Below are 21418 nucleotides of genomic sequence, written 5' to 3'. Positions count from 1 at the left end.
GCACGTGGAGGAAACCCACGCAGGCACGGGGAGAACGTGCAGACTCCGCCCAGACACCGACCCAAGCCAGGAAACCAACCCGGGCTCCCTGGCGCTGTGAAGCAACAGTGCTAACCACTGTGCTACATGTGATCAGTTTTATTAAAATATCAGCCAAACAGTGTTGAAGAGGGTTCAGTCTTGTGACGATTTGACCAATGAACCTAATGTGTCTTCCCATGGCTCAATATCAGACCTGTGAAGCCCCATGGGAACTTTTACTGAATTCAAGGTGCTATATGTCAAAGTCAGTGACAGGAAATTAAAATGATAGGTTCCAATATTAAGTTGCACACTGCGTACTACACCATTCCATTTTTTTTATAGCAATCTCTTCTCACTTATACTACCAGGGAAAATGAACTGGACGGTGTTGTCACGCTCATCAGAGGAAGGATTGAGGATGTTGAACTTCCAGTTGCGCAAGTGGACATTATTATTTCAGAGTGGATGGTGAGTTTTTGTTTTGAATAGAGAAATGCATAAGATTGCCGAAGTGTGAATTGTAATTACCTGAATATACTGGAACAGTAAGATTTTAGAATTCTGTTTCTCCGGTTGATAAGTTACAATTCGGGGTCGAGGATTGATGACTTCCGCGTAGTTCCCGGGTGACCCAGGAGTTCAATGTTTGAGCCACAGTCGCTGTCACAGGTGGGGGCAGGTGGTGGTTGGAGGAACGGGTGGGTGGGGTGCCCAGGTTGCTCCACGCTCCTCTCTCCCTGTCGATGCATGGCCTCAGATTACTCTTGGCGTTGAGACGCGGTGTTCAGCTCCTTTCCGGCTGCTTTTCCTCCTCTTCGGGCAATCCTGGGCGAGGGATTCCAAGCTGCCGGTGGGGGATGTTGCGCTTTTTCAAGGAGTGTGTCCCTGAAGCGTTTTCTCTGCTCTCTTGGCATTTGTTTGCCGCATCGAAGCTTCGGGTAGAGCGCATGTTTCGGGAGTCTTGTGTCAGGCATGTGGGTGATATCTCCCGCCGGTGGAGCTGATCGAACATGGTCAGTCCTTGGATGCTGGGGGTGTCGGCCTGAGCGGCAGCACTGACATTGATATACCTAACCTGCCAATGGATTCACAGGATCTTGCGGAGGCAGCACTGGTGGTACTTCTCCAGGGTTTTGAGGACCACACCTCTGAACCATGCAGGAGGATAGGCATCACTACCACTCTGCAGACCACAAACTTGCTGCCAGGTCTGTGGTCCTGGCCATCAAACACTCTCTTGTTCAGGCAATGGAAGGCTGCATTGGCACACCAAAGATGGTGTTGAACCTTATTGTTGATTTCTGCCCTTGTTGACAAAAGGTTCTCAAGGTATGGAAAGTGGTCCACCATTGCCCATGGCCAAGTAGCAGAGTTTGATAACTGGGGGCAGTGCGGTGTGGCGAGGGCAGGTTGGTAGATGACAGAGGACCTTTGGCTTACAGATGTGCAACACAGTGGCACAGGTGGCCTCACAGCTCCAGGATCCCCGGGTGGAATTCTCCGCTCCCCACGTGGCGTGGGAGAATCGTGGGAGGGCCTCCCGACATTTTTTACGCCCCCCTGGCGCCCCCGCGATTCCCCCCCACCCCATCTCGGAAAAATCGGCGCTCGCCGTTTTTCACGGCGAACGGCGATTCTCCGAGCCCGATGGGCCGAGCGGCCAGCCCTTCACGCCCGTTTCATCACGGCAGCAACCACACCTGGTCGCTGCATTCGTGAAACGGGCACTGGATGCCCGTTTGGGGCATCCAGGGGCCCGATTGGGGCGGGAGCACCGCGACTGTGCTCGGGAGGGGACAGGCCCGCGATCGGTGCCCACCGATCGTCGGGCCTGCGTCCAAAACGGACGCACTCTTTCCCCTCGGCCGCCCGGCAAGATCAAGCCGCCACGTCTTGCCGGGCGGCGGTGGAGAAAGTCGGCACCGCGCATGCGCGGGTTCGCGTCGTCTGCGAACTGATGTCATCTGCGCATGCGCGGGTTCCTGTGCATGCGCGGATGACATCCGCAAAGCGCCGTTCGGGCGTCATTTCCGGCGGCCGAGGTCGCAGCCGGGAACGACGGGCGCCTGCTCCTAGCCCCCCCAGGGTGAGGGTGAATTAGGTGCGGGGAGCGGCCTCCGCGATTTTTGGAGCCGGCTGAGAATTCCGCCCTCCGGTTCAATTCCGGCCTCCGGTGACTGTCTGTGTGGAGTGTGCACATTCGCCGTGTGGGTTTCCTCCATGTGCTCTGGTTTCCTCTCACAGTCCAAAGATGTGCAGGTTAGCTGGATTGGGCCATGCTAAATTGCCCCTTAGTGTCCAAAAGGTTGGGTGCTGTTACTGGGTTACGGGGATAGGGTGAAGGTATGGACGTAGGTGGGGTGCTCTTTCGGTGGGTTGGTGCGGACTCGATGGGCCAAATGGCCTCCTGCTTTAAATTCTATGATGATTCTGTGTTTAGTGTAAGGCCCATCAACTTGGATGCTTCGGTGAAGGGGTTGACGATGGCTTGGACCTTGTGCTCCAAGTATGCCCAGATGCAAACATTATCTGTGTACTGTAATTCAATGACAGGGGATGGGATGACATTGGACCTGGCCTGCAGGTAGCCAGAGGTGGGACAGATTCCAGTTTGTCCTCTAGTTTAGCTTCAATCCAGCAGTGAGTTGGAACATTGCAACAAGGGAGATCGAAAGAGTGTTGTTGCAATGACACAACCTTGCTTGACCCTAGTCCCAATGTATCTGTTCTTTAGGTCGTGGGTTTTCTGTTGAAGCTCAGCCTTCAGCTGTCTGTTGAGCTGCTCTCCTGCTCTGGAGTTGAGTTGTTGTTTCAGATTCAGAAAAGCTTTGCGTTTGCAGTTTCTCAGCTCCTGGGTCTCCTGGTCATTGTCATCGAACCAGTCGTCGTGACCAAAGGGCTTGTCACAGTTGCTGATATTGGCGCCTGGAGGGCAAACCAGATGCTGTGGAAACTCTGTGACTCTGGGTTATTGGGAATGGTCAGGTTAGTAATGAGGCGCTGGCTGAATAGGTCTCTCTTATCGGGGTCTTTGAATGTTTGTGTTACTTTTCCTCCGGCATTGTTCCTGTTGCTATTGCTGCTTTGAAGTTGCATTGATGTTGACTACGGAGCTGAATGGATGGTTGTCCATCCAGCAGACTGGTGCGGGTAGTACACACATCCTTGTGGTCTCTCAGTTGGCCAATCATGTAGTCGAGCATGTGTCGGTGCTTGGAGTGAGTATGATGCCATGAGAACTTGGACTTGTCTCTCCGATGGAACAAGGTGTTGGGTTATGACCAGGCCGTGTTCTCGGCATTTTGTCAAGAGCAGGGTATCGTTGTTGTTAGATGTCCCGGTGCCCTCTCTGCCAACTAAGCCTCCCAGAGGTCTGTGTCCTTTCTAACTCTGGCTTTGAAGTTGCCAAGCAGATCAGCTTTTTGGGACTCTGAGCAAGGATTGTAAACTTCCTCTTTGGACTTGTCGTAGCTTCCAGTGTTGGGGCACATGCGCTGAGGACTGTAACACACTGGCTCTGGGCTAGGGTGAGCCAAAGGGTCATGAAGTGTTGGTTTATCTCACAGGGGGAGTCTCTGAGACGGCCAACTAGTTTGTATCTAATGGTGAAGCCGACCCTGTGGAGGCAGCAATCTTCTGGTTTACCTTTCCAGAAGGTGTAACCATCACCTTGTTCCTCGAACTGGCCTTCCCCTGCCCGCCGGGTCTCGGTGAGAGCGGTGACATCAATGTCGAAACGCCTGAGCTTCCAGGCGGTGATTAGCAGTACTCCCTTCCGCTGTGTCGCGGTTGGGGATTTCCATGATGGACCTGACGTTCCAGGTCCTGAACTTCATTTCAAGGGTTGAAAGATGTCTGTAGTCGAGTTATTTTAACCTGGAGGGGCCGTTGCACTCCAACTACCACACGGGTTTCATGGAGCAAGGCCTTGGCCCAGTGGCAAGGCGGTTCCAAGGCGACAGGAGACCAGGCCCCACCGTATGGGCCTGGGACACTCGAGCACCCATAAACCCGCTGACCGTTCTTCTTTGCAGAGGGGGTGGGATTCTCTCAGCCCGGGGTCGGACCGGAGAATCCCCGCTGACCGGCGAGAACCGCGACACGCCGCCCTGACGCCGGGACGCGATTCTCTGCAGAGCGGAGAATTGGCGCCGGCGTGGTTGGCGCGGCGGCTGCCAGGGGCCATTCTACGCGGCCAGCCCGCCGAGCGGCCGTCGTTAAAAAAAACCCGAGTCCCGCCGGCGCCGTTCACACCTGCTCTCAGCCGGCGGGACCGCAGCGTGGAAGGCTCCGGGTGCGGCCTGTGACGGGGAGGAGGGGGCCCTGTAGGGGGCCGCAATTGATGATCCTGAGGCCGTGTTGATGCCGTCGGGAAACCCAACGCCGTTTCCGACGGCGTCAACACTTAGCCTCAGGATCACAGAATCCCGCCCAGGATCTTTTTTCCCTTGTGGTTGTGAGGCCTCGTGAAGGTGGTACTCGCCTGTGGGTGTCTTTGGAAAGAATCAATTCCGTTTGGACTGCGGTGGCCCCAAACAGAGCTTTCTAAAGTCCTGAATAAAAGCAAATTACTGCGGATGCTGGAATCTGAAACCAAAGAGAAAATGCTGGAAAATCTCAGCAGGTCTGGCAGCATCTGTCGGGGGAGAAAAGAGCTAACGTTTTGAGTCCCATGACTCTTTGTCAAAGCTAACAGACAGAGAAAGTGGAAAATATTTATACTGTGGAGTGAGAATGAAAGATGAGTCATAGCCACAGAAACCCAGGGAAACCGGGTGCTAATAGCCACAGATACCAAGGGATACCCAGAGAGAACAAAAGATGTGAAAGGTCAAACGGCAGGGAAACTAACATCAGAGGATGACCTGTAGATGTGGTGGGGGGGGGGGGGGGGGGGGGGGGAAGCAAAGACAAGAAAGGTGAAGGAAAGGTGGATAAGATTGGGGGGGGAATTAAATATATATTAAGAGCGAAAGAAATGGTAAAAGACAGTTAAAATGAAATGGGATGAAAACAAATGGGTCGAGGTGGGGTAGAGCTGATCATCTGAAGTTGTTGAATTCGATGTTCAGGCCGGAAGGCTGTAGCGTGCCTAACCGGAAGATGAGATATTGTTCCTCCAGTTTGCGTTGAGCTTCACTGGAACATTGCAGCAGGCCAAGGACAGACATGTGGGCATGGGAACAGGGTCTTTTGTTACAATGGCAAGCAACAGGAAGGTCAGGATCCTGATACGCACAGACCGAAGATGCTCAGCAAAGAGATCACCCAGTCTGCATTTGGTGTCTCCGATATAGGGGAGACCACATTGGGAGCAGCGAATACAATAGACCAAATTGGAAGAGATGCAAGTGAAATGCTGCTTAACCTGGAATGAGTGTTTTGGGCCTGGGATGTTAAGCATGGAAGAGGTAAAGGGGTAGGTATTACACCTTCTGCGATTGCATGGGAAGGTGCCATGGGTGAGGTACTGGGTATGGTGGAGGAGTGGACTAGATTGTCTCGGAGGGAAAGGTCTCTGTGGAATGCTGACAGAGGGAGTGAAGGGAAGATGTGCTTGGTGGTGGCATCACGCTGGAGTTGGCGAAAATGGAGGATTATGCTTTGCATACGGAGGCTGGTGGGATGAAATGTGAGAACGAGGAGGACTCTTGTTCTGGGTGGGAGTGGAGGGGGTGAGGGTAGTGGCGCGGGAGATGGACCGCACACTGACTGATTCACAAGATCACCTCATTGAGAGAGTAAGTGAATGGGGAAAACTGGAAAATTCATTAACTAGGGTCGTAATCCATGGAATTTTGAAGCTTATGGGATAGTTTGATCAGGGTTTTAAAGTTGTTAAAGGAATCAGGAAGGGTGAGATAGAGGGAAACTACCTCCGGCTGGAGAGTCCAAGATTTGGGATCAGGATTTCTTCTTGGAGTGAAATTATGGGCTGAATTTTATGCTGCTCTGTCAAAAGCTTTGAACAGTAAGAAGCCTTACAACACCAGGTTAAAGTCCAACAGGTTTATTTCGAATCATCGCTTTCGGAGCACAGCTCCTTCCTCAGGTGAATGAAGAGTTAGGTTCCAGAAACATATATATATATATATACATAGACAAAGTCAAAGATGCAAGAAAAGGTTTGAAGGTTGGGGAGGCTTACAAAATCCAGTACCTGCTCTTCCTCCCGCCCACCCACGTACCCCCGACCAGTATGAGGATCTGGAGCGGATGGTGGAGGTGTTGGACAGTACCCTTGGGCCTATTGAGACCCTGAAGTGGCTAATTCATGGTCCTGCCCCTACTGCTATTTTATCAGGGTAAGGCCCATGCCAAATAGGAAGCTGTGTGGACCCCCTTTACCTGTGTGGGCTGGTGTCAGGTAAGTGGTGGGGGGGGGGGGGGGGTTGGGACCTGGACCTCCTTTGTGGGTCCACTGTGCCTACTGGAGGCATCCCCAACCACCGCCAATATCATACTTCACCCTTTCCCCCCCCCCCCCCCCCCTTACTGGCCCATCAGACTTGCCCCCCACCCCACCTCCCCTCAACCCCATCCCCAGAGTTTGCTGCCCTGAGCATGGTGCACTCCCTGCCAGGTACCTTGGTGTCCAGCTCCAGCGACAATCAGATGGCGCTTGCAGGGCTGCTGGCCATCTGATTGGCTGGCAGCATTCTGAGGCAGGGCTTCCTGTCCCTGAGGGGCGGAATTCGTAACTCCAGCCTCTCTGTCGGCTTCCCCTTGATTGGAGGACAAAATCTGCCCCGTGTTGTGAGTTTCTGCCATGGGCTTTCACGTGACCGAACAGGCCAATTCTTGGCGCCCAGATCTTTGAGCACATGGAGCAGGATGTCTCATAAGTTATGGGGTCTAGAGCGCAGCATTTGCTTCCTTTTCTTTCCATCTCAGCCCCTGCTCTGCCTCATCATTCAGTTGATTGGATTGGATTTGTTTATTGTCACGTGTACCCAGGTACAGTGAAACGTATTTTTCTGCGAACAGCTCAACAGATCATTCAGTACGTGAAAAGAAAAGTCAATAAAATAAAATACATAATCGGGCAACGCAAGGTACACAATGTAACTACATAAGCACCGGCATCGGATGAAGCATACAGGGTGTAGTGTTAATGAGGTCAGTCCAAAAGAGGGTCGTTTAGGAGTCTGGTAACAGCGGGGAAGAAGATCAAAGCATTGAACTCAAAGCATGAGGCAGCTCGATGGACAGGCTGCCACCAGTTTGAACAGTTCCAACTATTAACGTCAAGGAAGGCTTGAGCGTGTGTTTGTAGCATTTTCATTGTGCTCCACTCTTGGCGATGGACATTGACGTCTTCCACCAAGAACACAGACAGTGACCCAAGCTGGGAATCGACCCGGGACCCTGGCGCAGTGGAGCAACAGTGCTAACCGCTGTGCGACCGTGCTGCCCCGGGGTCATGGGGGCCCAGCGTCGTATTGAGGACTCCCAGACTGTATACCAATCTGCTGTCACCTCCATGGATTACGATCCTAATTAATGAATTTTCCACATTTTTCCCCATTCACTTGCTCTCTGAACGAGGTGATCTTGTGACTCAGTCAGCCAGCAGCATCCCTGTTTTGGAAGCAGAAGCTGTGTCCTTTGCGGCTGCTCAGCCACTTGGAAGATGGCCCTTGTACTGCATTGAACATCGCGTGCATCATAGCAGGAACACTGAGATCTTGATGCATGTTTACTGCTGGATAAACAAGGTTTTATTAAGTAGCTTCTCTTTGATCATATTCACTGCAAGTTCCCTTCATTTCTGCTGCTTCACTGGGTATCCTCTGCTGTCAGTTGCAAATTTATGTCTGCTGCTTCAAAAATTATAATTATTTCTTTCTCCTTGTTTATCTCTCTGTCTCCTCTCCGCCTCCTCCCCCTCCCTCGCCCACACAATGTTCTTCTTCCCTCTGTGCTTTGCTTTCACCAACTGTCACTATCTGACTTGCCGTGTTTGGTACAGTTCTAACCTTTGTCCAGTTTTGAAGCCGCCTCGCCCATTCTTTGATGCCAGAATTTTCCTTGGATGGAGTTAAGATACAAATTAGCCACGATCCAGATGAAGGGTGGTGCAGGCTCGCAGGGCTGAATGGCCTCTTCCTGTTGCTGTGTGCTCTATGCCTGTCAGATCGATCTGTCAGCTCCTGTCACAGACTCGGGGCCAGGAAGGGAGTGGAGGGAGATATTCGAATGGAACATCATGGTTTCGTGAGCGACCTGCCGGACTTCTAATAGATTTCCCACCCAAATCCAGGCAGATTACCCGGCTGACTGCCTGTCTGGTGGGAAGCTAACCGGAGGGCAGATATCTGGCAAATTGGATATTGGGGTTGGGCAGTAGGGTGAGGGAGGGGGCAGTTGCTGGCATCAGGGTCATGCTGAAATGTTCTAATGTCCTTTTACCGTTGGCGCGGGAACAAGACAAGGAGATCGTTAACGTGAGAGTGAGAGAAAAGGTATTTCCACCAGGAGAGAGACCAAATCACGCTGGAAAGGAGGGAAGTTCCGAGGACAATGTTGGCCTGGAGAGGGTACAGAATGTGAGGGAGTGCTGCAGCTGGGAGAGGGGGTGCGGGGTGTAGTGGGTGGGGGAGAGGGGGGATGGAGGCAGGCCTCAATGGAGGGGGAATCTGGGGAAGACATTGGTCTGCAGGGAATGAATGAAAGTGAAAATCGCTTATTGTCACGAGTAGGCTTCAAATGAAGTTACTGTGAAAAGCCCCTAGGAATGGGTAGCATATAGCATTCTGGGTAAACACGTGATCCAGCTTTCCTGTCACATCAGGATTTTCTTTTTCCAATTTTCTTCAGGTCGTGACTGCTGGATGCCAGAGTTCCCGAAGGAATAGCAGTACCAGTAGAGCAGTTGGACTGTGACAGTTCAATGTAGTGGAAGTGAATGCAATACCTGTATAATAACACTGCGGCATTATTAATTTCTTGCAGTATCGCTGCAATGAAAGGGACCTGTTTAAATGGTTTCTTTTATGTGGGTGGTAATATTTTTTTCCCCTGGATCTTGAATCACTGCGATTCAATGGGCTCTCACAAAGTTCAGTTCCCTGAAAGGTCATTGTGTATAAGAATGGATTTTTTTTTGGAAATATCTGCAGTCATTAGGCCCGAAAAAATTGCTATTAAATATATTGAGCAGCTGTTTAATATTCATCATTATACCCTGTTCGGTTTTGAAAGAATGGGTGCACGGAGCAGTTTTACAAGCTGGATGGTTTGCTTTCTAAGCTGTAACAGCTCGCTGGCCGTGTATTGAAATTAAACATTGTGTGTGTTTGTTCATGTGAAATGTTGATCGGTGTCAGGTTTTAGACAGATAATGTAGGGAGAGTATGGCACTGGTAAGCTTTCAAAAACCCAAACAGTGCAACAGCATTATCAAGGGCAAAGGGTCGATGATAAAATTGAAGAGAATAAAAAACATTTCGGACTTTAAACACTCCTATAATTTTATTCGTTGCTGTGCAGTGTCAGAATTTAAGAAGCTTGCCCACTAAATGTTTATGTTGAGTATTTACTTCCACATAACTAACTCTGTTCCCTTTCAGTGAAACACAAATTAAAATCTACCTCCAGTGTTACATTTTGGAATGGATTTTCATTTGCAGATTAATAACTTTTAGTTGTTTACTGCCATGATAATCAGTTATGGCTGCATTGTTATTATTGCACTTTGGTGATTTGAATTTTCACACTTTTCATAGAAGAATGGCCAAAATCATTTGTCGTGGGAGATACAAAGTCTAGTTAGAGGCCTGTGATTCATCAGTTTAAAATTGATGCAAAAGAATGATTTGTCTTTGCAAGCGAAAATTGGTTGTACTCGACTCTTTTGATCATTTGTATTTGGAATGTGTGGGAGGATTTGCAATTTTTCCTCATTTATTAATTCTCCACATTGGAGTCAAATGATTTATCATCTCGAGATGGCTGGAGGGCGATGCAGAATGACGCCGTACTGCCCGGGGCTTGATTCTCGCACAGGCTGGGGTAGTTTGTGGGATGTCCTCCTCCTTGCCTTGCCCCACACTTGCGGAGTGATTCCCCTCAAGCTGTCACCAATTAACCTCTCTGGGAGGGAGAGAGAGTGGGGGGGGGGGGGGGGGGGGGGGGGGTGCCGCTGGTCCTTTGTGGGCAATGTCTAATTGCCATCAGCTTTAATGGAGGAAGCTCCATTGTTCTATTAGGCCCTGAATGTGACTGGATCATCTGTTTCTCTTGCAGCTCCTTCCTCCCTTTTCCCCACTTTGCATAACCGAATGTCCTGGGTGAAGTGGTGCTGGAAGCAAAATCCCAACTCCGACTTTCACTTCCCAAAGGGAATGTGCGGTATTCCGAAAAGGAAAATTTGCTGATTTGGTTGTGTCTGCACCACAGACTAATATCTGTATTTCGTCAACTTTTATATGGGTGGGGCGGCATGTGGCGCAGTGGTTAGCACTGGGACTGCGGCGCTGAGGACCCGGGTTTGAATCGCGGCCCTGGGTCACTGTCCATGTGGAGTTTACACATTCTCCCCATGTCTGCGTGGGTTTCACCCCCACAACCCAAAGATGCGCTGGCTAGGTGGATTGGCCACGCTAAATTACCCCTTAATTGGAAAAAAAAATAATTGGGTACTCTAAATTAATGAAAAAAAAAACACTTTTATATGGGTGGCGCTAGCTAAACAAGGAGTGACCTGCTGACCTGGGCGTCCAGATAATGAAAAGTTATAAACTTAAATAATCTAAAGGTGGGTCTTAAATGTTTCAAGTGATGGATCTGTAGCTATTTGCTTTGGAAGCTTGCTTCATTGTGGGGTTGTCCTTGTGAAGAAGGGTTGTTGACTGATGGAGCGAATGCTGTCTCGTGCTGTATGATTCAAGCAGGTCTCGCTGGGCCCTCCTTCTCTTCACTTTTTCTTCTTGATTGTCGCACTGTCACATTGTCGTCACGGGCCTAAACATTGCTGCTCCAGAGCATACTGTAGACCCGTTGTAACTTTAATATCATCTCTGCTGGCACTCATGAAGTCACAAGTGCTAAAAGTGTCAATGGGATGTACCAAGATGTAGCCAAAATCTTTGGCAATATTGAGAGGCGTCATTATACAATGGAGAGTGTTAAATAATCTTCACTGACCTCGCAGGCATCAGTCAATTGGTGTCCTTTAATCAAAGCACCGATCGAGAAATGAAAGTAATTGAAAATCGCTTATTGTCACAAGTAGGCTTCAATTAAGTTACTGTGGAAAGCCCCTAGTTGCCACATTCCAGCGCCTGTTTGGGAGGAATTGAACCGTGCTACTGGCCTGCCTTGGTCTGCTTTAAAAGCCAGCTATTTAGCCCAGTGTGCTGGACCAGCCCCAGTAGAGATGAGCACCTTCTCCACTGCTCTTTGCCAGCTGGAGTGTGAGATTCTGTTACTCAATTACTTGACCTTAAAATTGGAAAGCAGCTCATTTCCTAGTGTGGGGTGGCACGTTGGCACAGTGGTTAGCACTGCTGCCTCACAGCACCAGGGACCCGGGTTCCATATAGATGATATATAATCAATGCATCCAAGGTATCCTTTCCTCAGTTTTACTCATTGTAGATTGTTGGGGTTTCTCGCCAGGCATCCTGATATGAGTTGGGATCTGGTCCAGTATATTAATACCAGCTGTTGAGGATATGTCATGGTTTCCTGATGAAGTGGTCAACTCCATGGTAACTGCTGTAGACCTGCCCAGAAAAATGATGGGCGGGATTCTCCATTCCTGAGACTAAGTGTTGACGCCGGGGCAGAATTCGTGGACTTCCTTGACAGCAAAACTGGACCGATTCCGCTGCCATTAAGGGGCTAGCACTGGCGCAATGTCGAACACAATCAATTCCAATGGGAAATGGGGCAGGATTCGTCGGGTCCGTGATTGACACTCGGGAGGCTGACAAGCTGCAGCTGCACATACACATTACACTCCCCACACACACCCATCCCAGCCAACAAGATGGCACTGGTTGGCCGAGAGCGAGCCCATCCTGTTGTTGGGTCAGCTGGGGCCAGAGGGCACCTGGGAGGTGGCCTGGAGGAGACGCCCATACGACCCATGGCCCTAAGTTCGCAGTGGACAATTAACAGTGTGCGCAGCTGCATGGCTGCCTTGCCGGCTGCGGCAATGGTGTTCCGTGCCCGTCCACTCCAACCCCACAGCCGACGTCCTGGCCACGCCCCCGCTACTCCCCGCCCCCCCCCCCCCACCGACCCTGGCAGAAGCCCCCTGGACAGCGACACAACTGTCAGCATGCTATGGCGATGTTGGACACTCTCCGTACGCCCTCTCTCTCCCAGCCACTGCGCCTGTTTCCCATTTTTGAAAAACGGAAGTGAACCGTGCCATTCGGCCCAGTGGAGGCGGAGAATCGCGGAGGCCCAGGAGAATACTGGGTCAGGCTAGCTAACGACAGGATAATGGTGTTTACTGTACATGCGGAGTGGAACACCATAACGCCGCTGTTGAGTGAACGCAGAATTGGTGATTTGGCATGGAATGGAGCCCGTGCGATTTCAGCGTTGGAACCGATTCTCCGCCCAATTGAGTTTCCCGATTATGGTGTCAGCCAATAGAAAATCCCGCCCGACGTGTTTGGTCCAGAAGCTGAAATGAATGCTACCCGGTAAACGAGGTAGTGTTCCAGCACGAGCGAGTATCTCTGTGCCAGTTGTGTCAGGCACCTGTCTCTGTGATAAATCTCATGAGCTGCCCTTCCTTCACACAACGTACATCCCACCTGAGAGACGTTAAGGCAGCAGAGTGCTTCCTCCTTTTTAGGCCATTTTCATTGAAATCAAACCAGTTCAGATGCCTCTATTTTTATAACTGTGCATTCTAAAATGTGTGCTCTGAATCGCCACATCAGTCTTCAGTGGAGTTCAACGTGCTCCAGTTGGCAGTCGGTGATATCGCAGGAGTGGGTGTACAGGTATTACGACAACATTCTTCACAGATAAGCCTCACTCGCCTATGATTTTTTAAATGCTTTCTTGGCAAATTATTCTTACAATTATGCTGATCCTCCCACTGCCAATATTAATACAGACGCATCCGAAAAGACACTCGAACTAGAGAGGGGCCAATATCCTGGGGGGGCAGATTTGCTTGTGCTACAAGGGAGGGTTTAAACTAGATTGGCAGGGTTGGGAAGGGGGGGGGGGGTGGGATCCTCAGCTGCAGGGAAGCAAATGAGGGGCTGAAAGGAGATGCAGCACTCGGCAACAGCAAGCTACGACAGGCAGGAGCATGGCAGGGAGCGGAGAAAACCTGTCAGATTAAATTGCGTCTATTTCAATGCAAGAGGGCTGACAGGTAAGGCTGATAAACTCAGGACATGGAGAGGCACGTGGTATTGGGATATTATGAACCAGGCCAGGTGTTCGATCTGGAGGTCGGTGAGCACTTTGGAAACAGTGACCACAATTCGGTGACCTTTACGTTAGTGATGGAAAGGGATAAGTATACCCCGCAGGGCAAGAGTTATAGCTGGGGGAAGGGCAATTATGATGCCATTAGACATGACTTAGGATGTGTAGGTTGGAGAAGTAGGCTGCAAGGGTTGGGCACACTGGATATGTGGAGCTTGTTCAAGGAACAGCTATTGCATGTTCTTGATAAGCACGTACCAGTCAGGCAGGGAGGAAGGGGTCGAGCGAGGGAACCATGGTTTACCAAAGAAGTGGAATCTCTTGTTAAGAGGAAGAAGGAGGCCTATGTGAAGATGAGGCGTGAAGTTTCAGTTGGGGCGCTTGATAGTTACAAGGAAGCGAGGAAGGATCTAAAGAGAGAGCTAAGACGAGCAAGGAGGGGACATGAGAAGTCTTTGGCAGGTAGGATCAAGGAAAACCCAAAAGCTTTCTATAGGTATGTCAGGAATAAAAGAATGACTAGGGTAAGAGTAGGGCCAGTCAAGGACAGTGGTGGGAAGTTGTGTGTGGAGGCTGAGGAGATAAGCGAGATACTAAATGAATACTTTTCGTCAGTATTCACTCAGGAAAAAGATAATGTTGTGGAGGAGAATGCTGAGACCCAGGCTATTAGAATAGATGGCATTGAGGTGCGTAGGGAAGAAGTGTTGGCAATTCTGGACAAGGTAAAAATAGATAAGTCCCCGGGGCCTGATGGGATTTATCCTAGGATTCTCTGGGAAGCCAGGGAAGAGATTGCTGAGCCTTTGGCTTTGATTTTTATGTCATCATTGGCTACAGGAATAGTGCCAGAGGACTGGAGGATAGCAAATGTGGTCCCTTTGTTCAAGAAGGGGAGTAGAGATAACCCCGGTAACTATAGGCCGGTGAGCCTCACGTCTGTTGTGGGTAAAGTCTTGGAGAGGATTATAAGAGATACGATTTATAATCATCTAGATAGGAATAATATGATTAGGGATAGTCAGCATGGTTTTGTGAAGGGTAGGTCATGCTTCACAAACCTTATCGAGTTCTTTGAGAAGGTGACTGAACAGGTAGACGAGGGTAGAGCAGTTGATGTGGTGTATATGGATTTCAGTAAAGCGTTTGATAAGGTTCCCCATGGTCGTCTATTGCAGAAAATACGGAGGCTGGGGATTGAGGGTGATTTAGAGATGTGGATCAGAAATTGGCTAGTTGAAAGAAGACAGAGGGTGGTGGTTGATGGCAAATGTTCAGAATGGAGTTCAGTTACGAGTGGCGTACCACAAGGATCTGTTCTGGGGCCGTTGCTGTTTGTCATTTTTATAAATAACCGAGAGGAGGGCACAGAAGGTTGGGTGAGTAAATTTGCAGACGACACTAAAGTCGGTGGAGTTGTAGACAGTGTGGAAGGATGTTGCAGGTTACAGAGGGACATAGATAAGCTGCAGAGCTGGGCTGAGAGGTGGCAAATGGAGTTTAATGTAGAGAAGTGTGAGGTGATTCACTTTGGAAAGAATAACAGGAATGCGGAATATTTGGCTAATGGTAAAATTCTTAGCAGTGTGGATGAGCAGAGGGATCTCGGTGTCCATGTACATAGATCCCTGAAAGTTGCCACCCAGGTTGATAGGGTTGTGAAGAAGGCCTATGGTGTGTTGGCCTTTATTGGTAGAGGGATTGAGTTCCGGAGCCATGAGGTCATGTTGCAGCTGTACAAAACTCTGGTACGGCCGCATTTGGAGTATTGCGTACAGTTCTGGTCGCCTCATTATAGGAAGGACGTGGAAGCTTTGGAACGGGTGCAGAGGAGATTTACCAGGATGTTGCCTGGTATGGAGGGAAAATCTTATGAGGAATGGCTGATGGACTTGAGGTTGTTTTCGTTAGAGAGAAGAAGGTTAAGAGGTGACTTAATAGAGGCATACAAAATGATCAGAGGGTTAGATAGGGTGGACAGTGAGAGCCTTCTCCCGCGGATGGAGGTGGCTAGCACGAGGGGGCATAGCCTTAAATTGAGGGGTAATAGATATAGGACAGACGTCAGAGGTAGGTTTTTTACGCAAAGAGTGGTGAGGCCGTGGAATGCCCTACCTGCAACAGTAGTGAACTCACCAACATTGAGGGCATTTAAAAGTTTATTGGATAAGCATATGGATGAGAATGGCATAGTGTAGGTTAGATGGCCTTTAGTTTTTGACTTCCCATGTCGGTGCAACATCGTGGGCCGAAGGGCCTGTACTGCGCTGTATCGTTCTATGTTCTATGTTGTATGTTCTATTATAGCCATAACTGAAACATTTCTGAGGGAGGACAGGACTGGCAGCTCAATGTTCCAGGGAACAGGTGCGGGACAGAGTTGGAGGAAAGAGAAGAGGGGGAGTTGCATTTTTGATTAAGGGGAGCATCACGGCAGTAGTCAGCGATGAAATAACCGAGGGATCACCCAGCGAGGCTTTGTGGATGGAACTAACAAATAAGATGGGGAATAGTGACTTAAATGGAGTTGTGTACTATCGCCCACCCAAATAGTCAATAGGTATTAGGAGAACAAATGCAGGGAGATTGGGGAGACTTACAGGCGTAATAGGGTTGGCATACTAAGCGATTTTAATTTTCCTAACATAGAGTGGGACTACCGTAGTGTTTAGGGGTTAGATGGGGTGGAATTTGTTAAGTGTGTTCAGCAATGTTTCCTGGGGCAGTGTGTGGAGACTCCTACTCAGGAAGGGGCAAAACGTGACCTACTCTTGGGAATTAGTAAGAAGTCTTAACAACATCAGGTTAAAGTCCAGCAGGTTTGTTTCGAATCACGAGCTTTTGGAGCACTGCTCCTTCTTCGGGTGAATTAAGAGGTAGGTTCCAGAAACATATATATAGACAAAGTCATAGATGCAAGATGATACTTTGAATGCGAGCATTTGCAGGTAATTAAGTCTTTACAGATCCAGAGAGAGGGGTAATCCCAGGTTAAAGAGGTGTGAATTGTCTCAAGCCAGTACAGTTGATGGGATTTCGCAAGCCCAGGCCAGATGGTGGGGGGCGAATGTAATGCGACATTATCGGCATTCAAAGTATCGTCTTGCATCTTTGACTTTGTTTATATATATGTTTCTGCAACCTACCTCTTCATTCACCTGAGGAAGGAGCAGTGCTCCGAAAGCTAGTGATTCAAAACAAACCTGTTGGGCTTTAACCTGGTGTTGTAAGACTTCTTACTGTGCTCACCCCAGTCCAACGCCGGCATCTTCACATCTTGGGAAATAGGGCAGGGCAAGTGGAGGTGACGGTGGGGGACCACTTTGTTACCAGTGACCATAGTTTATTAATTTTAAAAGGGACAAAACTGGTCCACAGGTGCAAGCTCTAAATTGGGGCAAGGTGGATCTTGATGGAATGAGACAGGAGCTTGCAAGGATTGATTGGAGTAGCTTGTTTGAGAGCAAAGTGACCTCCGGCAAGTGGGAGACCTTTAAAAGTGAAATAGCTAGAGTTCAGGGCCTGTTAGGGTGAAGGGCAAGGCGGGCAGGAGTAGGGAACCCTGAATGGGGTTTTGGCCAGAAAAAAGGAGGCAAGACTGGCTGCTGGAATCCAGGGATTCCCTGGAGGTCTGCAGGGGACACAGGAGTATAATCAAGAAGGAAATTAGGAGGGAAAAAAGAGTAATGAGGTAGCTTTCGCTGAGAGAATTAAGGTGAACCCAAAGGGAGTCTTTTAGTATATTAAAGGAAAAAATAATAACGAGAGGGAATAGGACCCCTCGAGGACCAAAATGGACACATATGTGTGGAACCGCAGGAGATGGGCGAGACTATCAATGAACATTTCTCCTCTGTGTTTACCGTGGAGAAAGACATGAAGACTTGGGAAGCTGGGAAGGTTAGTGGCGATATATTGGGGACAGTTAGCATTACAGTAGAGGAGGTGATGGGCGTATTACCAGCCTCCCCGGACAGGCGCCGGAATGTGGCGACTAGGGGCTTTTCACAGTAACTTCATTGAAGCCTACTCGTGACAATAAGCGATTTTTATTTTTCATTTTTTTTCATTAAAATGTACGAAGGCACATCCCCTGGTCCTGACCAGGTATATCCAAGAACATTGCGTGAAGCTAGAGAATAAATTGCAGGAGCCCTGACTGGGATATTTGCATCATTGTTAGCCATGGGTGAGGTACCAGAAGACTTGAGGGTAGTAAATGTTGTCCTCTTATTTAAGAAGGGCTGCAAAGAAAAACCTGGGAATTATAGACCGGGAAGCCTAACATCTGTGGTGGGTAAGTTACTGGAGAGGATTCTGAGGGATAAGATATACAGGCATTTGGAAAGACGGGGTTTGATGAGGAGTAGTCAACACGGCTTTGTGCATGGGGGATCATGCCGTACAAATTTGTTGGAGTTCTTTGATGAAGTGACCAGGAAGGTTGATGAGGGCGATTGACGTAGCCATTTTGGACTTCGGTAAGGCCTTTGATAAAGTTCCACATCGTATGAAGGTTAGATCAAATGGAATCCAGGGAGAGCTGGCAATTGGATATACCTGGATATGGTAGGAAGCAGATGGTAATGGTGGAAGGATGCTTGTCGGACTGGAGGCCTGTGACTAGTGGTGTTCCTCAAGGATCAGTGCTGGGCCCATTGCTGTTTGTTATCTATATCAACGATTTGGATGAGAATGTACGAGACCTGATCAGTAAGTTTGCAGATGACACTAATACACGTGGTATTGTAGACAGTGAGAAAGGTTATCAAAAATTGCAGCAGCATCTTCATCAGCTGTGGAAATGGGCCGAGAAATGACAAATGGAGTTCAATACAGATAAGTGTGAGGTGTTGCATTTTGGAAAGTCAAATCAAGGTAGGACTTTCCCGGTGAATGGTAGGACCTTAGGGAGTATCGTGGAAAAGAGGGACCTTGGAGTTCAGGTACATGGATCTCTAAAGATGGAGTCACAGGTAGACAGGGCAGTGAAGAAGGCTTTTGGCATGCTGGCCTTCATCAGTCTGGGCTTTGAGTATAGAACTTGGAAAATTGTGTTAAATTGTAAAGGCTGTTCGGTGAGGCCGCACCTGGAATTTGTGTTCAGTTTTGGTCGCTTTGCTGTAGGAAAGATGTTATCAAACTGGAGAGAGTGCGGAAGAGATTTACAAGGATGTTGCCAGGACTCGAGGGACTGAGTTATAGGGAGAGTGGATAGGCTAGGACTTTTTCTTTGGAGTGGAGGAGACTGAGGGGGCGATCTTATAGGGGTGTATAAGATCAGGAGAGGCATGGATGGGGTGAATGCACTCGGTCGTTTTCCCAGGATGGGGAATCGAGAACTAGAGGGCATAGGTTTAAGTTAGGAAGGGAAAGAATTAATGGGAACCTGAGGAGCAACTTTTTTTACACAGAGGGTGGGACGTATGTGGAATGAGCTGCCGGAGGAAATGGTTGTGGCAGGGACATTGACAACATTTAAAAGGCATTTGGACAGATACGTTGATAGGAAATGTTTAGAGAGATATGGGCCAAATGCAGGCAAATGGGGTTAGCTGGGATGGACTTTTTGGTTGGCATGGACCAGTGTGGGCCGAAGGGTCTGTCTCCCTGCCGTAGATTCTATGAGTCTATGAATTGCCTGTGGCCGATTGAGAAAACACAATTCCAGGCATTCCGACTTTGTTCATATTTCAGCAAAGTGGTTCTGCTCTGTGCCTGTGTCACAATAGTTTACCTGCACACTCTGCCTGAGGTTGGGAATTGATCTAACATCAGAATAACGTGTACAAATCTTGCTATCCTTTAGAGCCCATTCCTGTCATTCAATTTTCACTACCTTGGGTTGATGCAGTTGCAAATCTGAAACTATACCTGTGCTCAGAAGGTCTTAGTTTAGATTCTTCTCCACGTCGCGTTGATTGATCCCAAGAAGAGCAATAGTTGGGGCACTGTAATTGGAATTTGTCTGTATGTTAATAATAGGATAGGTTAGTTAAAGTACCTGTTGGAATTGGGATCAATAATCTCACGTTGAAATGGTTAAATGGTACTTTGAGACGAGCAGATATTTGGCAGCATTCACGTCCGACCCGGAATCAGTGCTGAGCGGGTACCGTGGGCCCTGACCAAGGAACCTGACCAGCAATTATGGGATGAGCTATCACCATCCCAGGCTATCAGACTCGTGTATAGACAATATGAGCAGAAATCATCAAACTCCATCGAGCCTAATTAATTAAGGGTCAGGGTTCCAATTCAGCTGTGAACAGATGAATGTTGGGTTGCGATGATGATCTGTGTTTGGGGGGGGGGGAAGATAAACTGGTAAACTTCCACAAAAACAAAAGCCTTGGTTGTGTCATTTGAAGAGAGCGATTTGATAGCAGTAGATTAAGAAATTTAAATTTCGCATCTGTTGCAGTTAAAATAATTAATTGTCGACTTCCGGTTGCGGCTATGACCAGCTAAGTCGCACGTTTGGCTGCTCCTGCTACAAAGGTGTTTTCGGGCCGATTGGAGGGCCCCAACGGCGCTGTAAGGACAAATCCCGGTGGGGGAAGGCTCCCTGAAGAGAACCAGACCAACTTTATGGTCGGTACCCGGAGTGGGGTGGTAAAGAAAGCAACAGCAGCTCCCAAAAAAAAGCGGGGGAAGAAGACCAAAATGGCGGCCGGTGGAGCACCCGAGGAATGGAGGAAATGGGCGGAGGAGCAGCAGGCCGCTCTCCTGCGCTTCTTTACGGAGCTGAAAATGGAGCTCTTGGAGTCAATGAATGCGACGACCACCAGGCTGATGGGAGCCCAGGCGACCCAAGAGGCGTCGATTCGGGAGCTGCAACAGGAGATGACTGTGAGGGAGGAGGAGGCCACGGTCCTCGTGGGAAAGGTAGAGGTGCACGAGGCACTCCACCTGAAATGGCAGAGCCGTTTTGAGGAGCTGGATACCCGAATGAGGCGGAAGAACCTGAGGATCTTGGGCCTGGCAGAAGGCCTGGAGGGGTCAGACCTCCCGGGATATGTAGCAGAAATGCTGAGCTCCCTGATGGGGGCAGGGGCCGTCCCTTCGCCCCTGGAGCTGGAAGAGGCCTACAGGGTCATGGCTAGGAGGCCAAGAGCAAATGAGCCCCCGAGGGCGGTGCTGGTGCGGTTCCAGCGACTCAGCGACCGTGAGAGAGTGCTGGAGTGGGCCAAGAGGGAAAGGAGCAGTAAGTGGGAGAATTCGACGGTGAGGGTCTACCAGGACTGGAGTGCGGAGGTGGCAAAGCGGCGGGCCCGGTACAATCGGACGAAGGCGGTGCTACATGCAAAACGGATCAGGTTCGGAATGCTGCAGCCAGCGCGCTTGTGGGTCACCTACAGGAACCAACACCACTATTTTGAGTCCCCAGAGGAGGCGTGGGCCTTTGTACAGGAAGAGAAACTGGACTCGAATTAGACCCAGGGGATACTTGGCGGCCGTAGCCGCTCGGGTACTTTCAGCTGAATTCTTTGTTTGGATTTTGAACTCTTGCTGTGGTTTTTCTTCTGATGTTTTTTCCCCCTTTGCCAACTTCCCTTAGTTATTGTTATTGCGGTTATTCAGGGTTATTTATGGTTATTTATGCTGTTTGGTAGAGGGTGACTGTTAAGTACATTGTTATTTGTTATTTATCTGTTATTTATAATGTTAAGTTGGGGAGGTGGGACGGGGGGGAGAGCAGATCGGGGATATGGGCTCCTTGGGGGGGTTCTTTTACAGGCATGGACGGGGACGGGGGTGGAACTGAAGATGGCGGGGTGGGGTGTGGCAGGGCGAAAGCGCGGGCTTTCCTCTGTTTTCCCGCGCGCGGGGCAGAGGAGGGGGGAGGGGAGGAGTGCGGGGCGTGGCTAGCAATGGCGACCTTTCCCGCGCTGGAGCGGGGCCAGGGAGGAGTGGCAAGGGGGGGGGAGGCCCCCCCCCGAGCCGGGGGGAGTCGGAGTGGGGCAGGAGCAGCCGGGTCAGCGTG

General features: G+C 49.6%; 1 protein-coding gene across 4 annotated transcripts in view; it reads left to right on the top strand.

Annotated features, from left to right (window-relative positions):
• Nucleotides 1-21418, top strand: part of prmt3 (protein arginine methyltransferase 3) — a 273568-nt gene that overhangs the window by 84441 nt on the left and 167709 nt on the right. For all 4 annotated transcript variants that reach the window (XM_038808358.1, XM_038808357.1, XM_038808355.1 and 1 more), the window contains exon 10: nucleotides 393-492. In XM_038808358.1, the coding sequence (XP_038664286.1) occupies nucleotides 393-492 (100 nt within the window). The remainder of the gene's footprint in view (nucleotides 1-392; nucleotides 493-21418) is intronic.

The sequence above is a fragment of the Scyliorhinus canicula genome, chromosome 9 (genome assembly GCF_902713615.1).
Source record: "Scyliorhinus canicula chromosome 9, sScyCan1.1, whole genome shotgun sequence".
NCBI lineage: Eukaryota > Metazoa > Chordata > Chondrichthyes > Carcharhiniformes > Scyliorhinidae > Scyliorhinus > Scyliorhinus canicula.
This window is presented reverse-complemented; position numbering and strand designations above follow the sequence as displayed.